The sequence below is a fragment of the Tamandua tetradactyla genome, chromosome 16, assembly GCF_023851605.1.
Source record: "Tamandua tetradactyla isolate mTamTet1 chromosome 16, mTamTet1.pri, whole genome shotgun sequence".
NCBI lineage: Eukaryota > Metazoa > Chordata > Mammalia > Pilosa > Myrmecophagidae > Tamandua > Tamandua tetradactyla.
The window spans coordinates 2,832,322-2,850,903 of record NC_135342.1 but is presented as its reverse complement, the minus strand read 5'-3'; the positions used below and the strand labels follow the sequence as shown (position 1 = coordinate 2,850,903).

Here is an 18,582-nt window from a genome sequence, read left to right as displayed (position 1 = left end):
TGGGCAAGCCAGGTTGTAATGACTCCATAGGTTGAATAACAGTATTAACTTTTATTAAATCAGTTAACATTCTCCATTTTCCTGATTTATTTCTTATAATAAATATTGGAGAATTCCAAGGACTATGAGATTCTTCTAAATGTCCCGCTTTAAACTTTTCTTGAACTAACTGAGTTAGAGCCTCTAACTTTTCTATAGATAAGGACCACTGCTCAACCCACAAAGGCTCATTTGTAGTATTGGTAGTGGACGTCCCTGGAGCACCTCCTCACTTTATGTTTTAAGAGTTCCCTTATTAGATCCCTGTCTGGGCACCAATTGCTGAGTCCAGCTCAAGCAACTCTCCAAACAGGGTAAGAAGAGGTAGTGGGAGACTGAGAAGAAACACAACTTAGAGTTTAAGAGAAAGCACAAGCCAGGTAGTTCACTGCCTGACTGAACACGATAACCAAATAGAAACAGTAATATTTTCCCTGTTTTGTTATACTTGCTGCAAAGCCTTCATAACCAATTTCCATTACTTTAGATTTAAAACATTACAGTCTTAAGGCTGAAACAAATAACAATGTTTTTGAATGAGATCAAATAAGCTTAACAATTCAGATGTTTTAACGGGCACCCCAGTACCTTCTAACAATGTTTTCAACACACACACACATACTCCTCCAGCCGCCTATTGTGATTACGCGTTACCCTGATGCTCCAAGGAAAATGCTTACTTTACCATTATGACTCGAGTCCTCTTCTATCAGCTGGACACAGTGCCTCTAATGAAACTTTTCCTTGGTTCCTTAATATTGTCTTGGAGTCTTCTTCTTCAAAACCCACGTTGGGCGCCAGATGTTGCTTCCTACGAAACAGAGCTCGAAGGATATTAAGGAATGATGAGAAGGAAAGAAAGAAAGAGACAGTCAGGTTCAGGGGGTCTGAAGCTTAACTTTAACAAACAACAGACAACTTTATTCTTATCCAGATCCTGCTTAAATACTGCAGGGTGACATAAAGCATGCATGCATTTCTTGAGGAAACAGAGAGCTTATCTTTCAGTGCTCTCTCTCTTCATACATAAGATAACCATTTGGGGTAAACATTCTCTTCCTCCCAGACTGCTCTACATGACAATCTTCACAGTTTACTGCCACCATCCTGAGGCTAGCAGCTTCCAACAAATCCTGCAGATCTTGTCTTAAGCTTTGACTCCTGCAACTGGAAACACATTAAATCTCTCCAGAATAGGGCGTAAATCCTTGGGGAACATTCATTCTTAAACTTGAGATCTTACAACTTAAATAGTATAACATGAACAAAATAGCATTACAGTCCTCGTTTCTGTAATTGATCAAGTGGTGGAAGTTCATATTTATCACTACCTTCTTCCACTACCCGTTCGATGTTCCCTTTACCCTCAGCAAGCACTTCAGCTGGCCATAGTTCTTTGCCTGGTGGGGTGACCCAAACCTTCATTCCTGGAATTTCAGAGCCATTGGTAGTCCTGCCTGGATTGTGTTGTTGCAGTTTTCCATTGATTTTAATCACAGGGCATGGTAGTACTAAATGCCCTAGGGGATCTCCTGTATTCCAAGAAAACTCTTCTTCACCTCCATTATGTAGTTGCACTCCTACTTCCTCCTGATAGACAGGGTCAGTCACCCCAGACAATGATGTAATCCCCTTCTTGGCTTGTTGATTCAATTAAATAAGTAGCCCAAAGTGACCAGGTGGCAGTCTTCAATTCCAGTTCAGTGGAATCATTGTTATTTCTCCTGGAGAAAGCACTTTCCTTTTTAGAACTAAAACCTGTAGACCAGCAGAGCTCAGGGTCACAGGAACAGGAAGGAAAATTTTTCCTAGTGGATCACAAGGGGTAATAGTGAGTGGTACTACTACCATTTCCACCCCCTTGCTTCCTGGACCCATGGATTCTGGCTATGGGAGAAACAGCACCATGCAGTGGACACTGATTCAGAGCATAATATGCTCTGAATCAGTGTGAACATTACCCCAGCCTTTCAAGGTATTGCCTCCTAGTTGGCACCGTAATTGAGTTTTCAAAAGGCCATTCCACCATTCTATTAATCCAGCTGCTTCTGGATAATGGGATACATGGTAATACCAGAGAATTCCATGAGCATGTGCCCATTCTTGCACTTTATTTGCTGTGAAGTGTGTTCCTTGATCAGAAGCAATTCTATGTGGAATACCATGACGATGGATAAGGCATTCTGTAAGCCTGCAGATGGTAGTTTTGGCAGAAGCATTGCATGCAGGAAAAGCAAACCCATATCTAGAGTATGTGTCTATCCCAATTAGAACAAACCACTGCCCCTTCCATGAAGGGAGTGATCCAATGTAATCAACCTGCCACCATGTAGCTGGCTGGTCACCTCAGGGAATGATGCCATATCAGGGCCTGAGTGTGGGTCTCTGCTGCTGGCAGATTGGGCACTCAGCAGTGGCTATAGCCAAGTCAGCCTTGGTGAGTGGAAGTCCATGTTGCTGAGCCCATGCATAACGTCCATCCCTACCACCATGGCCACTTTGTTCATGAGCCCATTGGGCAAACACAGGAGTTGCTGGGGAAAGAGACTGACTGGAATCCACAGAACGGGTCATCTTATTCACTTGATTATCAAAACCTTCCTCCACTGAAGTTACCCTCTGGTGTGCATTCACATGGGACACAAATATGTTCATGTTTTTAGCCCACTCAGAAAGGTCTAGCCACATATTTCTTCCCAAGACCTCTTTGTCACCAATTTTCCAATTATGGTCTTTCCAAGTCCCTGACCATCCAGTCAAAGCATTAGCAACAGCCCATAAGCCTGTATATACAAATGCACCTCTGGCCAGTTTTCCTTCCAAGCAAAATGAACAACCAGGTGCACTGCTCGAAGTTCTGCCCACTGGGAGGATTTCCCCTCACCACTGTCCTTCAAGGACACCCCAGAAAGGGGTTGTAATGCTGCAGCTGTCCACTTTCAGGTGGTACCTACATCTTGTGCTGAACCATCTGTAAACCAGGCCCGAGTTTTCTCTTCCTCAGTCAATTCACTGTAAGGAACTCCCCAAGAGGCCATAGCTCTGGTCTGGGAAAGAGAAGGTAATGTGGCAGGAGTGGAGACTATGGGCATTTGGGTCACTTCTTCATGTAACTTACTTGTGCCTTCAGGACCTACTCTGGCTCTATCTCGTATATACCATTTCCATTTTACAATAGAATGCTGCTGCACACGCCCAACTTTATGGCTTGGTGGGTCAGACAACACCCAGCTCATGATAAGCAACTCAGGTCTCATGGTAACTTGGTGGCCCATGTTTAAGTGTTCAGTCTCTACTAAGGCCCAGTAGCAGGCCAAAACCTGTTTCTCAAAAGGAGAGTAATTATCTGCAGCAGATGATAAGACTTTGCTCCAAAATCCTAAGGGTCTGCGTTGTGATTCTCCTATAGGGGCCTGCCAAAGGCTCCAGACAGCATCTCTATTTGCCACTGAGACTTCCTGCACCATTGGATGTGCTGGATTATAAGGTCCAAGTGGCAGAGCAGCTTGTACAGCAGCCTGGACCTGTCGCAGAGCCTCCTCTTGTTCAGGTCCCCACTCAAAATTAGCAGCTTTTCTGGTCACCAGATAAATGGGCCAGAGTAGCACAGCCAAATGAGGAATATGTTGTTACCAAAATCCAAAAAGACCAACTAGGCATTGTGCTTCTTTTTTGGTCATAGGAGGGGTCAGATGCAGCAACTTATCCTTCACCTTAGAAGGGATATCACGACATGCCCTATACCACTGGACACCTAGAAATTTTACTGAGGTGGAAGGCCCCTGTATTTTTGTTGACTTTATCTCCCATCCTCTAACACATAAATGCTTTACTAGTAAATCTAGAGTAGTTGCTACTTCTTGCTCATTAGGTCCAATCAACATGATATCATCAATATAATGGACCAGTGTGATGTCTTGTGGGAGGGAGAAATGATCAAGGTCTCTGCAGACCAGATTATGACATAGGGCTGGAGAGTTGATATACCCCTGAGGTAGGACAGTGAAAGTGTATTGCTGACCTTGCCAGCTGAAAGCAAACTGTTTCTGGTGGTCCTTACTAATAGCTATTGAGAAAAAGCATTTGCCAGATTAATAGCTGCATACCAGGTACCAGGGGATGTATTGATTTGCTCAAGCAATGATGCCACATCTGGAACAGCAGCTGCAATTGGAGTTACCACCTGGTTGAGCTTATGATAATCCACTGTCATCCTCCAAGACCCATCTGTTTTCTGCACAGGCCAAATAGGAGAGTTGAATGGGAATGTGGTGGCAATCACCACCCCTGCATCCTTCAATTCCTTAAGAGTGGCAGTAATCTCTGCAATCCCTCCAGGAATCCGGTATTGCTTCTGATTTACTATTTTGCTTGGTAGGGACAGTTCTAGTGGTTTCCACTTGGCCTTTCCCACCGTAATAGCCCTCACTGCACAAGTCAGAGAGCCAATGTGGGGATTCTGCCAGTTCCTCAGTATGTCCATAGCAATTATACATTCTGGAACTGGGGAAATAACTACAGGATGGGCCCGGGGGCCCACTGGACCCACTGAGAGTTGGACCTGAGCTAAAACTCCCTTGATCACCTGGCCTCCATAAGCCCCACTATGACTGCTGGACCAGAGAGACATTTTGGGTTCCCTGGAATTAATGTCACTTCTGAACCAGTGTTAATAATCCCCGAAATATCTGATCATTTCCTTTTCCCCAATGCACAGTTACCCTGGTAAAGGGCCATCGGTCTCCTTGGGGAAGGCTTGGAGGAAGATTAGCAGTATAAATTTGTGGCAGTGTAACAGGGTTCTCCCCCAAAGGGACCTGGTCTTCCCTTCATTCAAGGGGCTATGGGTCTGTAAACTGTTTCAAGTCTGGAAATTGATTTAAGGGGCATCATTCTGTGTTTTTGTAATTCAGGTTAGACTTCTGTTCACTTTACCTAGAACTCTTTTGTTTATACAGCTTGAACAAGAATTTAGTAGACTGCCCTTCTATTGTATTTCTAGGTACCCCATGATTTACTAGCCAATGCCACAAATCTTTGCATGTCATATAATTTTGATGCCTGCTTTGAGTTTGCTATCTATTATAATGTCCATGCCTACCCTGTCTTTGGTGATTAAGTGCTGCCACCTGGCTTTTGCCAACTCGGGATCCCATCATCCCCATTATGTTTAAGGATTCCAGCTCTGTGACAGCAGTTCCTACAGTAATATCTGACCTACAGAGAAGTGCAACCACAGAGATCTTTAGGGATGATGGTACTAGTCTCACAAATTTATTTATCACTATTCTGGTAAAAGGTGCATCCTCCAGACATTCCTGGGGTGTAAGAGCAGGCTTTGCATGATAAATCCACTCTAACTTTCCAATCCCTCTAAGCCTCTGGATCCCCTCACCTACATTATACCAGGGCAGTTCTGGCATTTCAACCTCAGGTAATGTTGGCCACCTTTTGATCCATGTTTCAACCAACCATCCAAACAAACTGTTAACACCTTTTCTAACTGCTCGAGCTATAACATTGAATGCAGAATCTCTGCTTAGTGGACCCATATCAATAAATTCAGCCTGATCCAGCCTTATATTCCTCCCACCATTATCCCATACCCTTAAAATCCATTGCCACACATATTCTCCTGAATTCTGTCTATATAAATTGGAAAACTCACACAGTTCTTTTGGAATATAATGTACCTCCTCATGTGTGATACTTTGTAGCTCACCTTTAGGGGCCTGTTGGGACTTTAGTCTAGTTATAGGTCTGGAAGAAATGAGGGGTGGTGGGGGTAGTTCATGAAAAGAATTAGAAATATCTTCCAAGCCATTTGCTTCAGGGCATTCATTTGCAGTTTCATCTGGTGAAACAGGATTAATCACTCTAGGGCTAATCCCTTCAGGGGGAGGTTGGGTGGCCAACTCCTCAAGGCAGGCTGGAGGTGGGGCAGTTATGTCCTCAGGGAAAACTATTACAGGGTTATCTAGAGAAGACTCAGCATGATCTAGGGTTTCAACCCCACCCCCGACATCATAATCAATCCATATGTCACCATCACATTTTTCAGGGTCCCACTCCTTTCCAATCAATGCCCTCACTTTAATGGCAAACAGCATGCAAGGTTGAAATTTCAGTTTACATTGTAAAGTTGCTACTCTAACAATAAGATTCTGAGTCTGGTTTACAGAGAGCTCAAGTCTACAGCTACAGGAAATAAGATTTTCCTTCAGGATACTAATGGAAACATCTACATCTGTCAGACGGTGCTTAAGCTTCTCGTTTGAAGCCTTAAGCCCATCCCTTTCACCGCTTAATGTAGCTAGTGTATCAAACAACAACCAACCAACATCTTTATACCTCTTATTTCTACAAAATTCTGAAAAGCTGTCAGAAACATTATCCCCCAGAGCCTGGCTTTGTACAAGTGAACCATTAGGAGAATCAAATGGTGATATTTTTACTATCTCTTTTGCCAACTCATTCCATGGATTAGGAATGTCATTCTGATTATGGGAATCAGAGTCCTTAGTGTCTTTGAGTCCAGTCAGAGTAAAAAACCATTCATAAAAACCCATTTTTAAGATTCTGTTTCTTAAGAACCACTCCTGATACCAAGATGTATTAGTTAGGGTTCTCTAGAGAAACAGAGTCAACAGGGAATACTCACAAATATAAAATTTATAAAAGTGTCTCACATGACCACAGGAACACAGAGTACAAAATCTACAGGGCAGGGTGTGAAGCTGATGACTCTGATGGAGGTTCTGGATGAACTCCACAGGAGAGGCTCACCAACCGAAGCAGGAATAGAACCTGTCTCTTCTGAATCCTCCTTAAAAGGCTTCCCATGATTAGATTAAGCACCACTCATTGCAAAAGACCCTCCCCTTTGACTGATTACAAATGGAATCAGCTGTGGATGCAGCTTACATGATCATGATCTAATTCTATGAAATGTCCTCATTGCAACAGACAGGCCAGCACTTGCCCAACCAGACAAACAGGTACCACAACTTGGCCAAGTTGACACATGAACCTGACCATGACACCCCCCCTTTCCTATCTCTTTATATCTCTCAATCATTTCTCTTTCTATCATAGACTCCTAGGCTAATGTTTGAAAAATTTGTTAAAGTCTCAATTCTGAGCAATGTAATCTTTTGCCCCTCAATGTTTAAATTTGTGTATAGTCAAATATGCCTTCTGTAGCTTCTAGAATTGCTGTCTTATGCCACCCATCCTAACCCCTTCTCCCACCACACATAGCCTATATTGTACATAACGTTACCTGGTCTCTTTTTAAAGCTAAATTCCAATCTGGAATTTATTTTTGCTAAGTCTGTAAAATAGGAATGCAGCTTTATGTTCATGTAGTTAGGTAAGCATAATGCTAGAAGCATTTATTAAGTAAAATAATCATCTTTTTCCCTTTATGTATCATCTTCTGTGGTGATACAGAACATGATAGTGGTATTTCATCCTCTATTTCCTATTCTTTTTCACAGGTGTACTTGCCTATTTCTTTGCAAATTCCATGCAGATTTTATATCAGTGGTTTTGTTTTTCTCTTGCAAAGGAACCAAGATAATTTTACCCAAATCTCATTATTTTTAAGGACTCTTATTGGACTCAAATTAAATTTTATGTAAAATTTGGGAGATCTGACATTTTTATGATAGTCTGTAACATGCCTTTCCAAATGTTCATGACTTGATTCATGTCCTTTACTAAGATTATATAACCTTCTCCATAAAGTACTATACCTTCCTTGGTTAAATTTATTAATAGATATTTTGGGGCTATTATAAAATGTTTTTTCCAGTTTCCTTAGAAAATAGAAGGTAGAAAATCAGGCTGCCACTGGAACCCCACTGCCTTCAATTACAGGTTGAGGCTGCCAACCAGGGATTGGAAAATAAAACCACCCTCTTAGCAACCATGAATACTTGGACATTGGAGTGTAGAGTCGCACTTCCACTGTGGTTACAGCTGCCTTTTGATAGCTAAAGCAGTAGAAAATTGACCCCTCAACTTGTTTTTGTATCCAAATTTCACACAAGTATAATCCAAGGATAGAATCCTATTTCCATTCAGAGTCCTAGATGCAAGGGAATCTAGGTGCAATCTGTCTTTTCCAGTCTCTGCAGAAGAGGAAGGCAAATTAGAAAGATGTAGGGATGGACACTGAGTGCCACTGAATAAAATTAACCACGATAACTGTATTTTTTATTTCTAGCATTTCTGTTTGATTCTTTCTCAGCGCTCTGTGCCTTTTTGTTTTGTTTCTTCCTGGGGGTAGAGCTATGCTTTCTTATCTCTTTATAAATTTTAAATGACATTTACTTGAATCTTCTCTTAGTTTATGCTGGTGTCTTGTTCTTGTCAGTGGTTTGGACTTGTGCAGTGCTCTTTGGCCCTAGGGTAGCCAACCTCATCTTGAGTGCTGCTCCAATGAGGTTGTGCTTAGTCTTTGTGACTACAAGGGCAGCCCTGGGTGGGCCTAGTCAGAGACCCTTTTAGGAGTTCCACCAAAATTTGCGACATGAGATGTAAATTTGTTTGAATCCTTCCTGCTGAAGTACAAACTCTGGAGATTTTGGAAAATAAGGAGAGAGGGACTACTTCAGACCCTGTCTTTTCACTAGGGCTGGAAATTATTTCCCAGCATTGGTGGGAGCTGGAATATGTCCAGGATCAGGATCTCCCCATCACCCTCAGTTTATTATTATTCTATTGTGCAACAAACTGCTACAAATTCAGAGGCTTAAAAAACAACACATTTTAAAAAAACAAAAAAAGAAAAAAAACATTATCATTTCCCTGGGTCAGGAGATTGGACTTGGGTCACCTGGTTTCTGCTGTCAACTAGGGGTTACTCTTTGCTCCTGTAAGTTGCCCCTCTCTGTTGATAGTTACCAAATAACTTCTTTCTTCCTCGAGGCAGCTGAAACATGCCTTTCTATGACTTCTGCTTTTTAAAGGGCTCATCTAATTAGTTTAGGACCATCCAAAATAAACTTCCTATTGGTTAACTCAAAGTCAGTTATTAATAGCATAATTATGGAGTGATTATACAAGGTAAGTACACCAGGATGGAAGGATAGGATTGAGGGGCAACATCTTAGAATTCAGTCTAAAACACTGAGTATATTCCTAAACAATGTGGAAGGCTGGCTTAGTTAGAGGGGATGAGCATAATTGCCAGCCTATCCTGGGAGCTGTGAGGCAAGCCTACCTCTCATGTGTTCTCTTTCCTCCCCTGGTTCTGCCTTCTCAGGACTCACCCTTTACCGGGAAAGGAGCCCATAGGAAGACTCATTGACTCTTGCTGTTCTGAGAGCCCTGAACCAGGTCAGTTGCTGTTTTCTCTCCTTCCTCAAGCTGTGGTCAGTTTACATATGAGGTTCTGAATATTTTTTCAACCTGAAATTTCCTGCCACACCTATGTATCTGATCCCTGGTTTTACCTATTCCAGGGACTGAAGGTATGAAATAGTCCAGAATCATCTCTAGCAATCCATTTCATCTCAAACCTGGACTTGTGTGTTCAGTACATCACTTAGAATCCTCTGTGGGTTCAGTTCAGCAAGGAGCCTGGATCAACCAGAAATGTGTTGCTTGAGGGAAATATGAAAGACTTTATATGAAGTAGAATTTGATGATCTAACTGGCATTTCAAGGATCCACACATAAGGTTATCATGGCAACCCAAGGTGGTCAGAGGTGTTGGTTGCTCTCATTCTTAGTATGTGATGAAATCGTTTGCTTTTCCAAACCTTTTGAATTGAGGATGTCTTTTAGGAGCTTGGGTATAGAATCTGTGATATTGCTCAGGAATTCCTACCAGGTGGATAGCTGACCCAAGGTCAGAGTTGAAGTTGAATTGGATGGATAGGTGATGGGGCATATCTCTGTGAGCCTGGGTTTTGTTCACGAACAAAGAAATGAGAATGGGGGCATGGTGGGTGGTTGCAGGTGAGACTAGCCAGAATGTATGAGTTGTTGAAAATCATAAACCATCAGAGCTAAGAAAATCCCTAGAGATATCTTGTTCAATCACAATATCTAAAAATAAAAGTTGAGTTAGTACCATTTGACAGAATAGTATTTGGCCAATAATGATAAATCTTTATTTAAAAATTTTACCTAGTGTTCTAGTTTGCTAGCTGCTGGAATGCAATATACCAGAAACGGAATGGCTTTTAAAAGGGAGAATTTAATGAGTTGCAAGTTTACAGTTCTAAGGCCAAGAAAATGTCCCAATTAAAACATGTCTAAAGAAATGTCCAGTCAAAGGCATCTAGGGAAAGATACCTTGGTTCAAGAAGGCCGATGAAGTTCAGGGTTTCTCTTTCAAGTGAGAAGGCACATGGCGAACACAGTCAGGGCTTCTCTCTCGGCTGGACAGGCACATGGCGAATACGGTGTCATCTGCTAGCTTGGTCTCCTGGCTTCCTGTTTCATGAAGCTCCCCGGGAGGCGTTTTCCTTCTTCATCTCCAAAGGTCGCTGGCTGGTGGACTCTCTGCTTCATGGTGCTGCAGCATTCTCTGCTCTCTCTCTGAGTCTCTCTGAATCTCCAAAATGTTTCCTCTTTTATAGGACTTTAGAAACTAATCAAGACCCACTCAAATGGGTGGAGACATGTCATCCCCTAATCCAGTTTAACAACCATTCTTAACTAAATCACATCAACCAGGGAGATGATCTCATTACAGTTTCAAATATACAGTATTGAATATGGATTATTCTACCTTTATGAAATGGGATATATATTAAAACATGGCTTTTCTTAGGGGGAATACTTCCTTTCAAACCAGCACACCTAGTAAGGAAAAATAAATTTCTCACATAATGATGAATGTGAATCCTCAATAAATTCTTAAATGTGTAAATGTTATTTCCTAATCCAGATATTCAGTTAGACACTAGAATGATTTTAGGAAAAAAATTGTTTCTCTAGTTCAAGGTTCCACAACTTTAACACTGTGGACATTAAACACTTTAATGACATTTGTGGCCACATAATTCTTTTTTGTATGTTTCCTTGGGGGGTTTTGTTGTTTTTCCTTTGATTTAAACTTTTTCTTTTCTCTGTACCATATATACAATCTAATATTTCCCATTTCAATCATATTCAGGTATATATATTTCACTGCTATTAATTGCATTCACAATATTGTGCTACTAACACCATCATCCATTACCTAGATATTTCTATCATTCCAAATAGGAACTCTGAACATTTTAAGGCTTAACTTCCCATTTGCTATCTTCACCCCATCCTCTGGTAACCTATATTCTAAATTCTGACTCTGTAAGTTTGTTTATTCAAATTATTTAAACTCAGAGATCATACAACACTTGTCCTTTTGTGTCTGGTTTATTTCACTCAACATGATGTCTTCATGTCTTCATCATGTTGTTGCATGTTTCAGGACTTGATTCCTTTTTACAGCTGAACAGTATTCCATTGCACATATATACTACATTTTATTTCTCCATTCATGGGTCAATGGGCACTTGGGTTGCTTCTATCTTTTGGCAAATGTGAAGAATGCCACTTTGAACATTGCCATCACTTCTTTTGGGTATGTATGTAATAGTGGGATTTGCCTGAGGAACTTCCAAAACGTCTTTCAAAGAGGCTGCACCATTTTACATTGCCACCAGCATGAATGAGTGCTCCTATTTCTCCACATCTTCTCCAGCACTTGTTATTTTCCATTTTTATTATGGAGCCAGATAATTCTTTGCGTTTGGATACTGGAATATGCATTGGTGAATGATCAGCAGCATCTCTAGCCTCTACTTATTACATGCCAACACTATACTGAACTTCAATGAAGGCAACCAAAAATGTCTGAGACATTGCCAGCTGTCTTCTGGAGGAAAAAAAATCACACCTGATTGAGATCCAGTGCCCTAATTTCATTTTCCCAAACATTTTATTTTAAAAGTTTTTGAAACACAAAGAAGAACAAATGTTAACACATCAACACATTTGCTCTTTAACATCTAAATAGTTCAAGCAGAAAAAAAAATCACTTACTATGAAGTATCTCCCAGATACATAATGTGCACTCTGCTCCCATTCATACATTCATTGATTTGGAAAGCTCCATTGGGCTGTAATTTTTGTGTTTGTTTGTGAACTTTTCTGTAATGGAAACATCTCACTTTCTGAAGGACATTGTGTTGTTCCCAGTAGAAATACTCAGGACATATAGACCCTTTCTTCATTTGTGGCCGTTTCCTCACTGTTCTTCCCATGTCTCAGCATACTCCTTTGGTGTGTCTCCCCACTCTCTGCAGTGCCCTTTTCCATCTTTGTGTTTTCTTAGTTGTACATACTTACTTTAATGGCAGACATACTCACATTTTTTAGAGATTAGTGATATTCAGGGATGTGACCATAGTCTTCTCTGAGGAAGAATGGGGAAGACTGGAACATGTTCATTGACTGAATATGTATGTATGTATTTATTTATTGAATTTTACTTTAAAATTATTTTACTACCTTGCTGTTTTCCTTATTAAGTTAAACTAATCTTTAGCACAACTTCATTCTATGTGTGCCATGTTTCTAGTGTTTTGAACATTATTCTCTGATTTCATTAACAGTATTTTATAGACATAAAATAATATCATTATAGGTACTCTTCTCCTTTGTGGTATTTATCATTATTCCCATCCTGATTTTTTTCAGACATTCACAATCTAGTCATTCATTCCTTCAATATTCAGGAGTTAATTGATGCCAGCTGTGTGCCAGGTAATGCATTTGAGGTTTATTATACCCTGGTGAAATTAAATATGGTTTGCGAGCTTTTGTAGAGAGCCTGACACAATGAATGGGTAAAAGAAAAAATATATACAAACATCAGTATGTATGTGCATCTTCACAGCATTTTTTACCCCAATTTTGCAAGATTCTTGATTGGAGAATAATAAGGAAAATGGTATTTAGAGGAAGACAGTGATAGCCATCTAAAGAAATGATGTTGGTTTTCAGAACTAAATGATAAAAAAGAGTAAGCCATGCACCTCACTTACTTCACTAATGAGCTATCCTTATTCCTTTTTCTTGTCCATTTTTACATTTGCACCATCATTTTTTTGGAGCACTTAGTTTTTAAATAAGCATTATTTTCAGTATGAACTGCTCACTTTTACTAAAGAAGCTCTAACTCTTTGAGAAAAGGGACTAAAATAAGCATCTCTTTGCTTTTACATTATCTTTCAGAATGGGTATTCCAGTTGAAGATAACGGGAAAATTTATACACCAAGATCCTGTGGATTGCAATTTTCAAGATGACTTGGAATTTAAGGGACTTCAGAGAATTGAGGAAGGAAATTCCAATCAAGTCATAATCACCCATGAAGAAAAGCCCATTTTGAGACAACAAATATCGCTTAACCTACATCAAAATGTTTCTCCTGGAGATAGACCCTGTGTATGCAATAAATGTAGGAAATGTTTTTAGCAGAAGGAATCTCTTCTTAATCATCAGAAATATCATACTTGTGAGAAATCTTATGAATGCAAGCAATGTGGGAAGGCTTTCCATCATCATTCCTATCTTCCTCAACATCAGCAAATTCATCTTGGGGGAAAATCCTATGAATGCAAGGGATGTTGAAAGGCCTTTAATTTTTTCTCACTCTTTACTCGACATCAAAATTCATACAGGTGAGAAACCATATAAATGTAAGGAATGTGGAAGAGGCTTTAATTGGCTCTTACAACTTAATATACATCAAAGAACTCATACTAGTGGGAAACTCTATTAGTGTACTGAATGTGGAAAAGCTTTTACTCACTTATCACTAATTATTCAGCATCAGAGAATTCATACTGGGGAGAAACCTTGTAAGGATTGTGGGGAAGGCCTTTAGGCAGGTTTCACAACCTAAGCTTCATCAGAGAAGTCACACTGTTGAGAAGCCATATGAGTGTATGGAATGTGGGAAAACCATTATTTGGACTTCACAACTCAATATGCATCTTAACAGTCATACGAATGAGAGCCCATATAAATGTACTGAATGTGGGAAAGCTTCTAGCCACTAGAACATCACTGGAACATCAGAAAATTCATAATGGAGTGAATTCCTTGTGAATGTAAGGAATGTGGGAAGACCTTTAGAGGTATCTTACACTTTACCTACCACCAAACAATTTACACCAGTGACAAACCCTATAAATGTAATGAATGTGGAAAATCTTTTAGTCATCATTCATATCTTAACATCAGAAAATCCATACTGGTGAGAAACCCAGTAAATGTAAGGATTGTGTAAAGGCCTTCAGCAGGGCTCACAACTTAATCGATATCAGATAATTCATACCATTAAAAAGCCTTATGAATGTCAAGTATGTGGGAAAGCCTTACATCAGTATTCACAACTTACTTGATATTAAAAAATTCATACTTTATGGGAAGGTCTTCAGGCACTGTCATAATTGTCCTCAACCTTAGAATTCATGCTAGAGAAAACTATAAGCAGGAAAAAGTTTTCATTGATCTTTCATTCCTCATGAAATATCAGATAATTACATATAACACATTTCAAATCGGGAAATACTTTTTGGTTTGCACATCACATTCATCATGAAAGCTGATCTGAAAAGATCATATTAATACAACAGAAAGGCCATCACCATTTAACCCCGTTTCCCCCATTAATTGTTGGAGGATTCATGCACAAGCATTCATATGCATGGAAAATAGCGGCATCCCTTCAGCTTAAGCTAATGCCACTTTATATCAAATAATGCAAAACAGAAAGCAAGCCTAAATATCATGTACATTCGCTAAACATAAGGCTCTTTTAGTTAATCTCCACATTATTCACAGAAGCCAAAAGCTGAAAGCAGCCCAAGTGTCCATGGACAGAGGAATGGATAAACAAAATGTATACTTACACAACAGAATGTTACTCAGCTGTAAAAAGAAGTGAAGTGCTGGTACATGCTACAACATGGATCAACCTTGAAGACATGTTGAGGGAAATAAGCCAGGCACAAAGGGTCAAATATTGTATGACTTTTCTGACATGAAATATTTGAAATAAGCAAATTCATAGAGACAGGGAGCAATATTGTGGTTGCCAGTGGTCTCAGGAGGGAGGAATTGGAAGTCATTGCAAAATGAGTATGAATTTTGGATTGGTGATGAAAATATTCTGGAATTAAATAGTAGTTAAAATTACCCAGTATTGTCCTGTAGTTGATGTCAAAGAATTGTTCAAGTAAAATGTTTAAAATGATTTTAAGTATTCTTTAACACAATGAAAAGTAATTTTTGAAAAGTGCTATTGAAAAATATTAAGGAAGATCTAAATGACAAGATATCCCATGCTGTCACTGATTGGTGGACTTAATATTGTTAAGTTGGCAAATTACAGATTCAATGCAAACTCTGTCAGAATACCAGGAGCTTTTTTTTTCTTTTTTCAAAAATGGAAAAGCCAATGTTCAGATTCATATGGAACTACAAGGTCCCAAAATAGCCAAAACAATTTTGAGAAAGAAAAGAATTAATGAACTCACTCAATCTATTTTAAATTGTACTACTAAGCTACAATAATCCAAACAGCGTGGTACTATGTCAACTACAGAAATACAGACAAATAGAATAGAAATTAAAATCTGAAAATAGACCCACAAATGTTTAGCCAACTGATTTTTGACAAAGGTACTAAGAAATGTAATGGAGAAAGAATAGTCTCTAAAAAATGGTGTTAGGAAAACTTTAGACTCCTACATGACATCATCTACCAAAAACTCAAAATAGATGAAAGACCTAAATATAAGACCTAAAACTCTGAAAACTCTTAAAAGGTAATATAGAGGCAAATCTCCATGACCAAGAGTTCACTAATGGATTCTAAGATATAACACCAAAAGTAATAGAGGAACGAACAGATAAATTAAACTTTTTCACATGAAATAATGATCACAAGAAAATGGAAAGACAATTAACAGAATGGGGACAAATAGTTGTATACTATATATCAGAGGCTTAATATTGAGTGTATATGAAGAAATTTTACAGTGTAATATCAAAAAGACAATCTAAATGAAAAATGGGGAAACACTGAATAGACATTTCTCCAAAGAAGATCCACAAATGGCCAATATGTGCATGAAGATGCCCAAAATCATTAGCCATTAGGGAAATGCCAATGAAAACCACGATTAGATACCCATTTATACCCAATGGATGCTGTGCTTGTTTGAAAGGATTTATGTACCCTGGAAAAGCCATGGCTTAACCCTAATCCAGTTTTTGTGGGAGCAGCCATTTTTTTTTTTTTTTTTAGTTTTTTTTTATTAATTAAAAAAATTAACTAACAAAACATTTAGAAATCATTCCATTCTACATATACAATCAGTAATTCTTAATATCATCACATAGTTGCATATTCATAATTTCTTAGTACATTTCCACTGATTTAGAAAAAGAAATAAAAAGACAACAGAAAAAGAAATAAAACAATAATAGAGAGAAAAAAACTATACCTCACATGCACCTTCATTCAATGTTTTAACATAATTACATTACAATTAGGTAGTATTGTGCTGTCCATTTCTGAGTTTTTGTATCCAGTCCTGTTGCACACTCTGTATCCCTTCAGCTCCAATTACCCATTACCTTACACTATTTCTATCTCCTGATGGTCTCTGTTACCAATGACATATTCCAAGTTTATTCACTAATGTTGGTTCATATCAGTGAGACCATACAGTATTTGTCCTTTAGTTTTTGGCTGGTCTCACTCAGCATAATGTTCTCTAGGTCCATCCATGTTATTGCATATTTCATAAGTTTATTCTGTCTTAGAGCTGCATAATATTCCATCGTATGTATATACCACAGTTAGTTTACCCACTTGTCTGTTGATGGACATTTTGGCTGTTTCCATTTCTTTGCAATTGTAAATAATGCTGCTATAAACATTGGTGTGCAAATGTCCGTTTGTGTCTTTGCCCTTAAGTCCTCTGAGTAGATACCTAGCAATGGTATTGCTGGGTCATATGGCAATTCTATATTCAGCTTTTTGAGGAACCGCCGAACTGCCTTCCACAGTGGTTGCACCATTTGACATTCCCACCAACAGTGGATAAGTGTGCCTCTTTCTCCACATCCTCTCCAGCACTTGTCATTTTCTGTTTTGTTGATAATGGCTACTCTGGTGGGTGTGAGATGATATCTCATTGTGGTTTTGATTTGCATTTCTCTAATGGCCAGGGACATTGAGCATCTCTTCATGTGCCTTTTGGCCATTTGTACTTCCTCTTCTGAGAGGTGTCTGTTCAAGTCTTTTTCCCGTTTTGTAATTGGATTGGCTGTCTTTTTGTTGTTGAGTTGGACAATCTCTTTATAAATTCTGGATACTAGACCTTTATCTGATATGTCATTTCCAAATATTGTCTCCCATTGTGTAGGCTGTCTTTTTAAATTCTTGATGAAGTTATTTGATGCACAAAAGTGTTTAATTTTGAGGAGCTCCCATTTATTTATTTCTTCAGTGCTCTTGTTTTAAGTGTAAGGTCCATAAAACCGCTTCCAGTTATAAGCTTCATAAGATATCTCCCTACATTTTCCTCTAATTGTTTTATGGTCTTAGACCTAATGTTTAGATCTTTGATCCATTTTGAGTTAACTTTTGTATAGGGTGTGAGATATGGGTCTTCTTTCATTCTTTTGCATATGGATATCCAGTTCTCTAGGCACCATTTATTGAAGAGACTGTTCTGTCCCAGGTGAGTTGGCTTGACTGCCTTATCAAAGATCAAATGTCCATAGATGAGAGGGTCTATATCTGAGCACTCTATTCGATTCCATTGGTCGATATATCTATCTTTATGCCAATACCATGCTGCTTTGACCACTGTGGCTTCATAATATGCCTTAAAGTCAGGCAGCGTGAGACCTCCAGCTTCGTTTCTTTTCTTGAAGATACTTTTAGCAATTCGGGGCACACTGCCCTTCCAGATAAATTTGCTTATTGGTATTTCTAGTTCTGAAAAATAAGTTGTTGGGATTTTGATTGGTATTGCGTTGAATCTGTAAATCAACTTAGGTAGAATTGACATCTTAACTATATTTAGTCTTCCAATCCATGAACACGGTATGCCCTTCCATCTATTTAGGTCTTCTGTGATTATTTTTAACAGTTTTTTGTAGTTTTCTTTGTATAGGTCTTTGGTCTCTTTAGTTAAATTTATTCCTAAGTATTTTACACTTTTAGTTGCAATTGTAAATGGAATTCGTTTCTTGATTCCCCCCTCAGCTTGTTCATTGCTAGTGTATAGAAATGCTACAGATTTTTGAATGTTGATCTTGAAACCTGCTACTTTGCTATACTTGTTTATTAGGTCTAGTAGTTTTGCTGTGGATTTTTCAGGGTTTTCAACGTATAGTATCATATCATCTGCAAACAGTGATAGTTTTACTTCTTCCTTTCCAATTTTGATGCCTTGTATTTCTTTTCCTTGTCTAATTGCTCTGGCTAGAACCTCCAACACGATGTTGCATA

At 39.0% G+C, this 18,582-nt stretch overlaps 1 protein-coding gene across 3 annotated transcripts in view; it reads left to right on the top strand.

Moving 5' to 3' along the window:
- ZNF582 (zinc finger protein 582) overlaps positions 1-16,586 on the top strand; it is a 50,260-nt gene extending 33,674 nt beyond the window's left edge. The window contains exons 5-7 of one of the 3 annotated variants that reach the window (XR_013163245.1): positions 9,311-9,384; positions 12,742-12,807; positions 13,279-16,586. Coding sequence is in view for 1 of the 3 variants with exons in the window: in XM_077130657.1 (XP_076986772.1) it covers positions 9,311-9,342 (32 nt within the window). In the remaining 2 variants the exon portion in view is untranslated. The remainder of the gene's footprint in view (positions 1-9,310; positions 9,385-12,741; positions 12,808-13,278) is intronic. The other 2 variants (XR_013163247.1, XM_077130657.1) reach the window with 2 other exon arrangements.
- Positions 16,587-18,582: the final 1,996 nt, after the last annotated feature.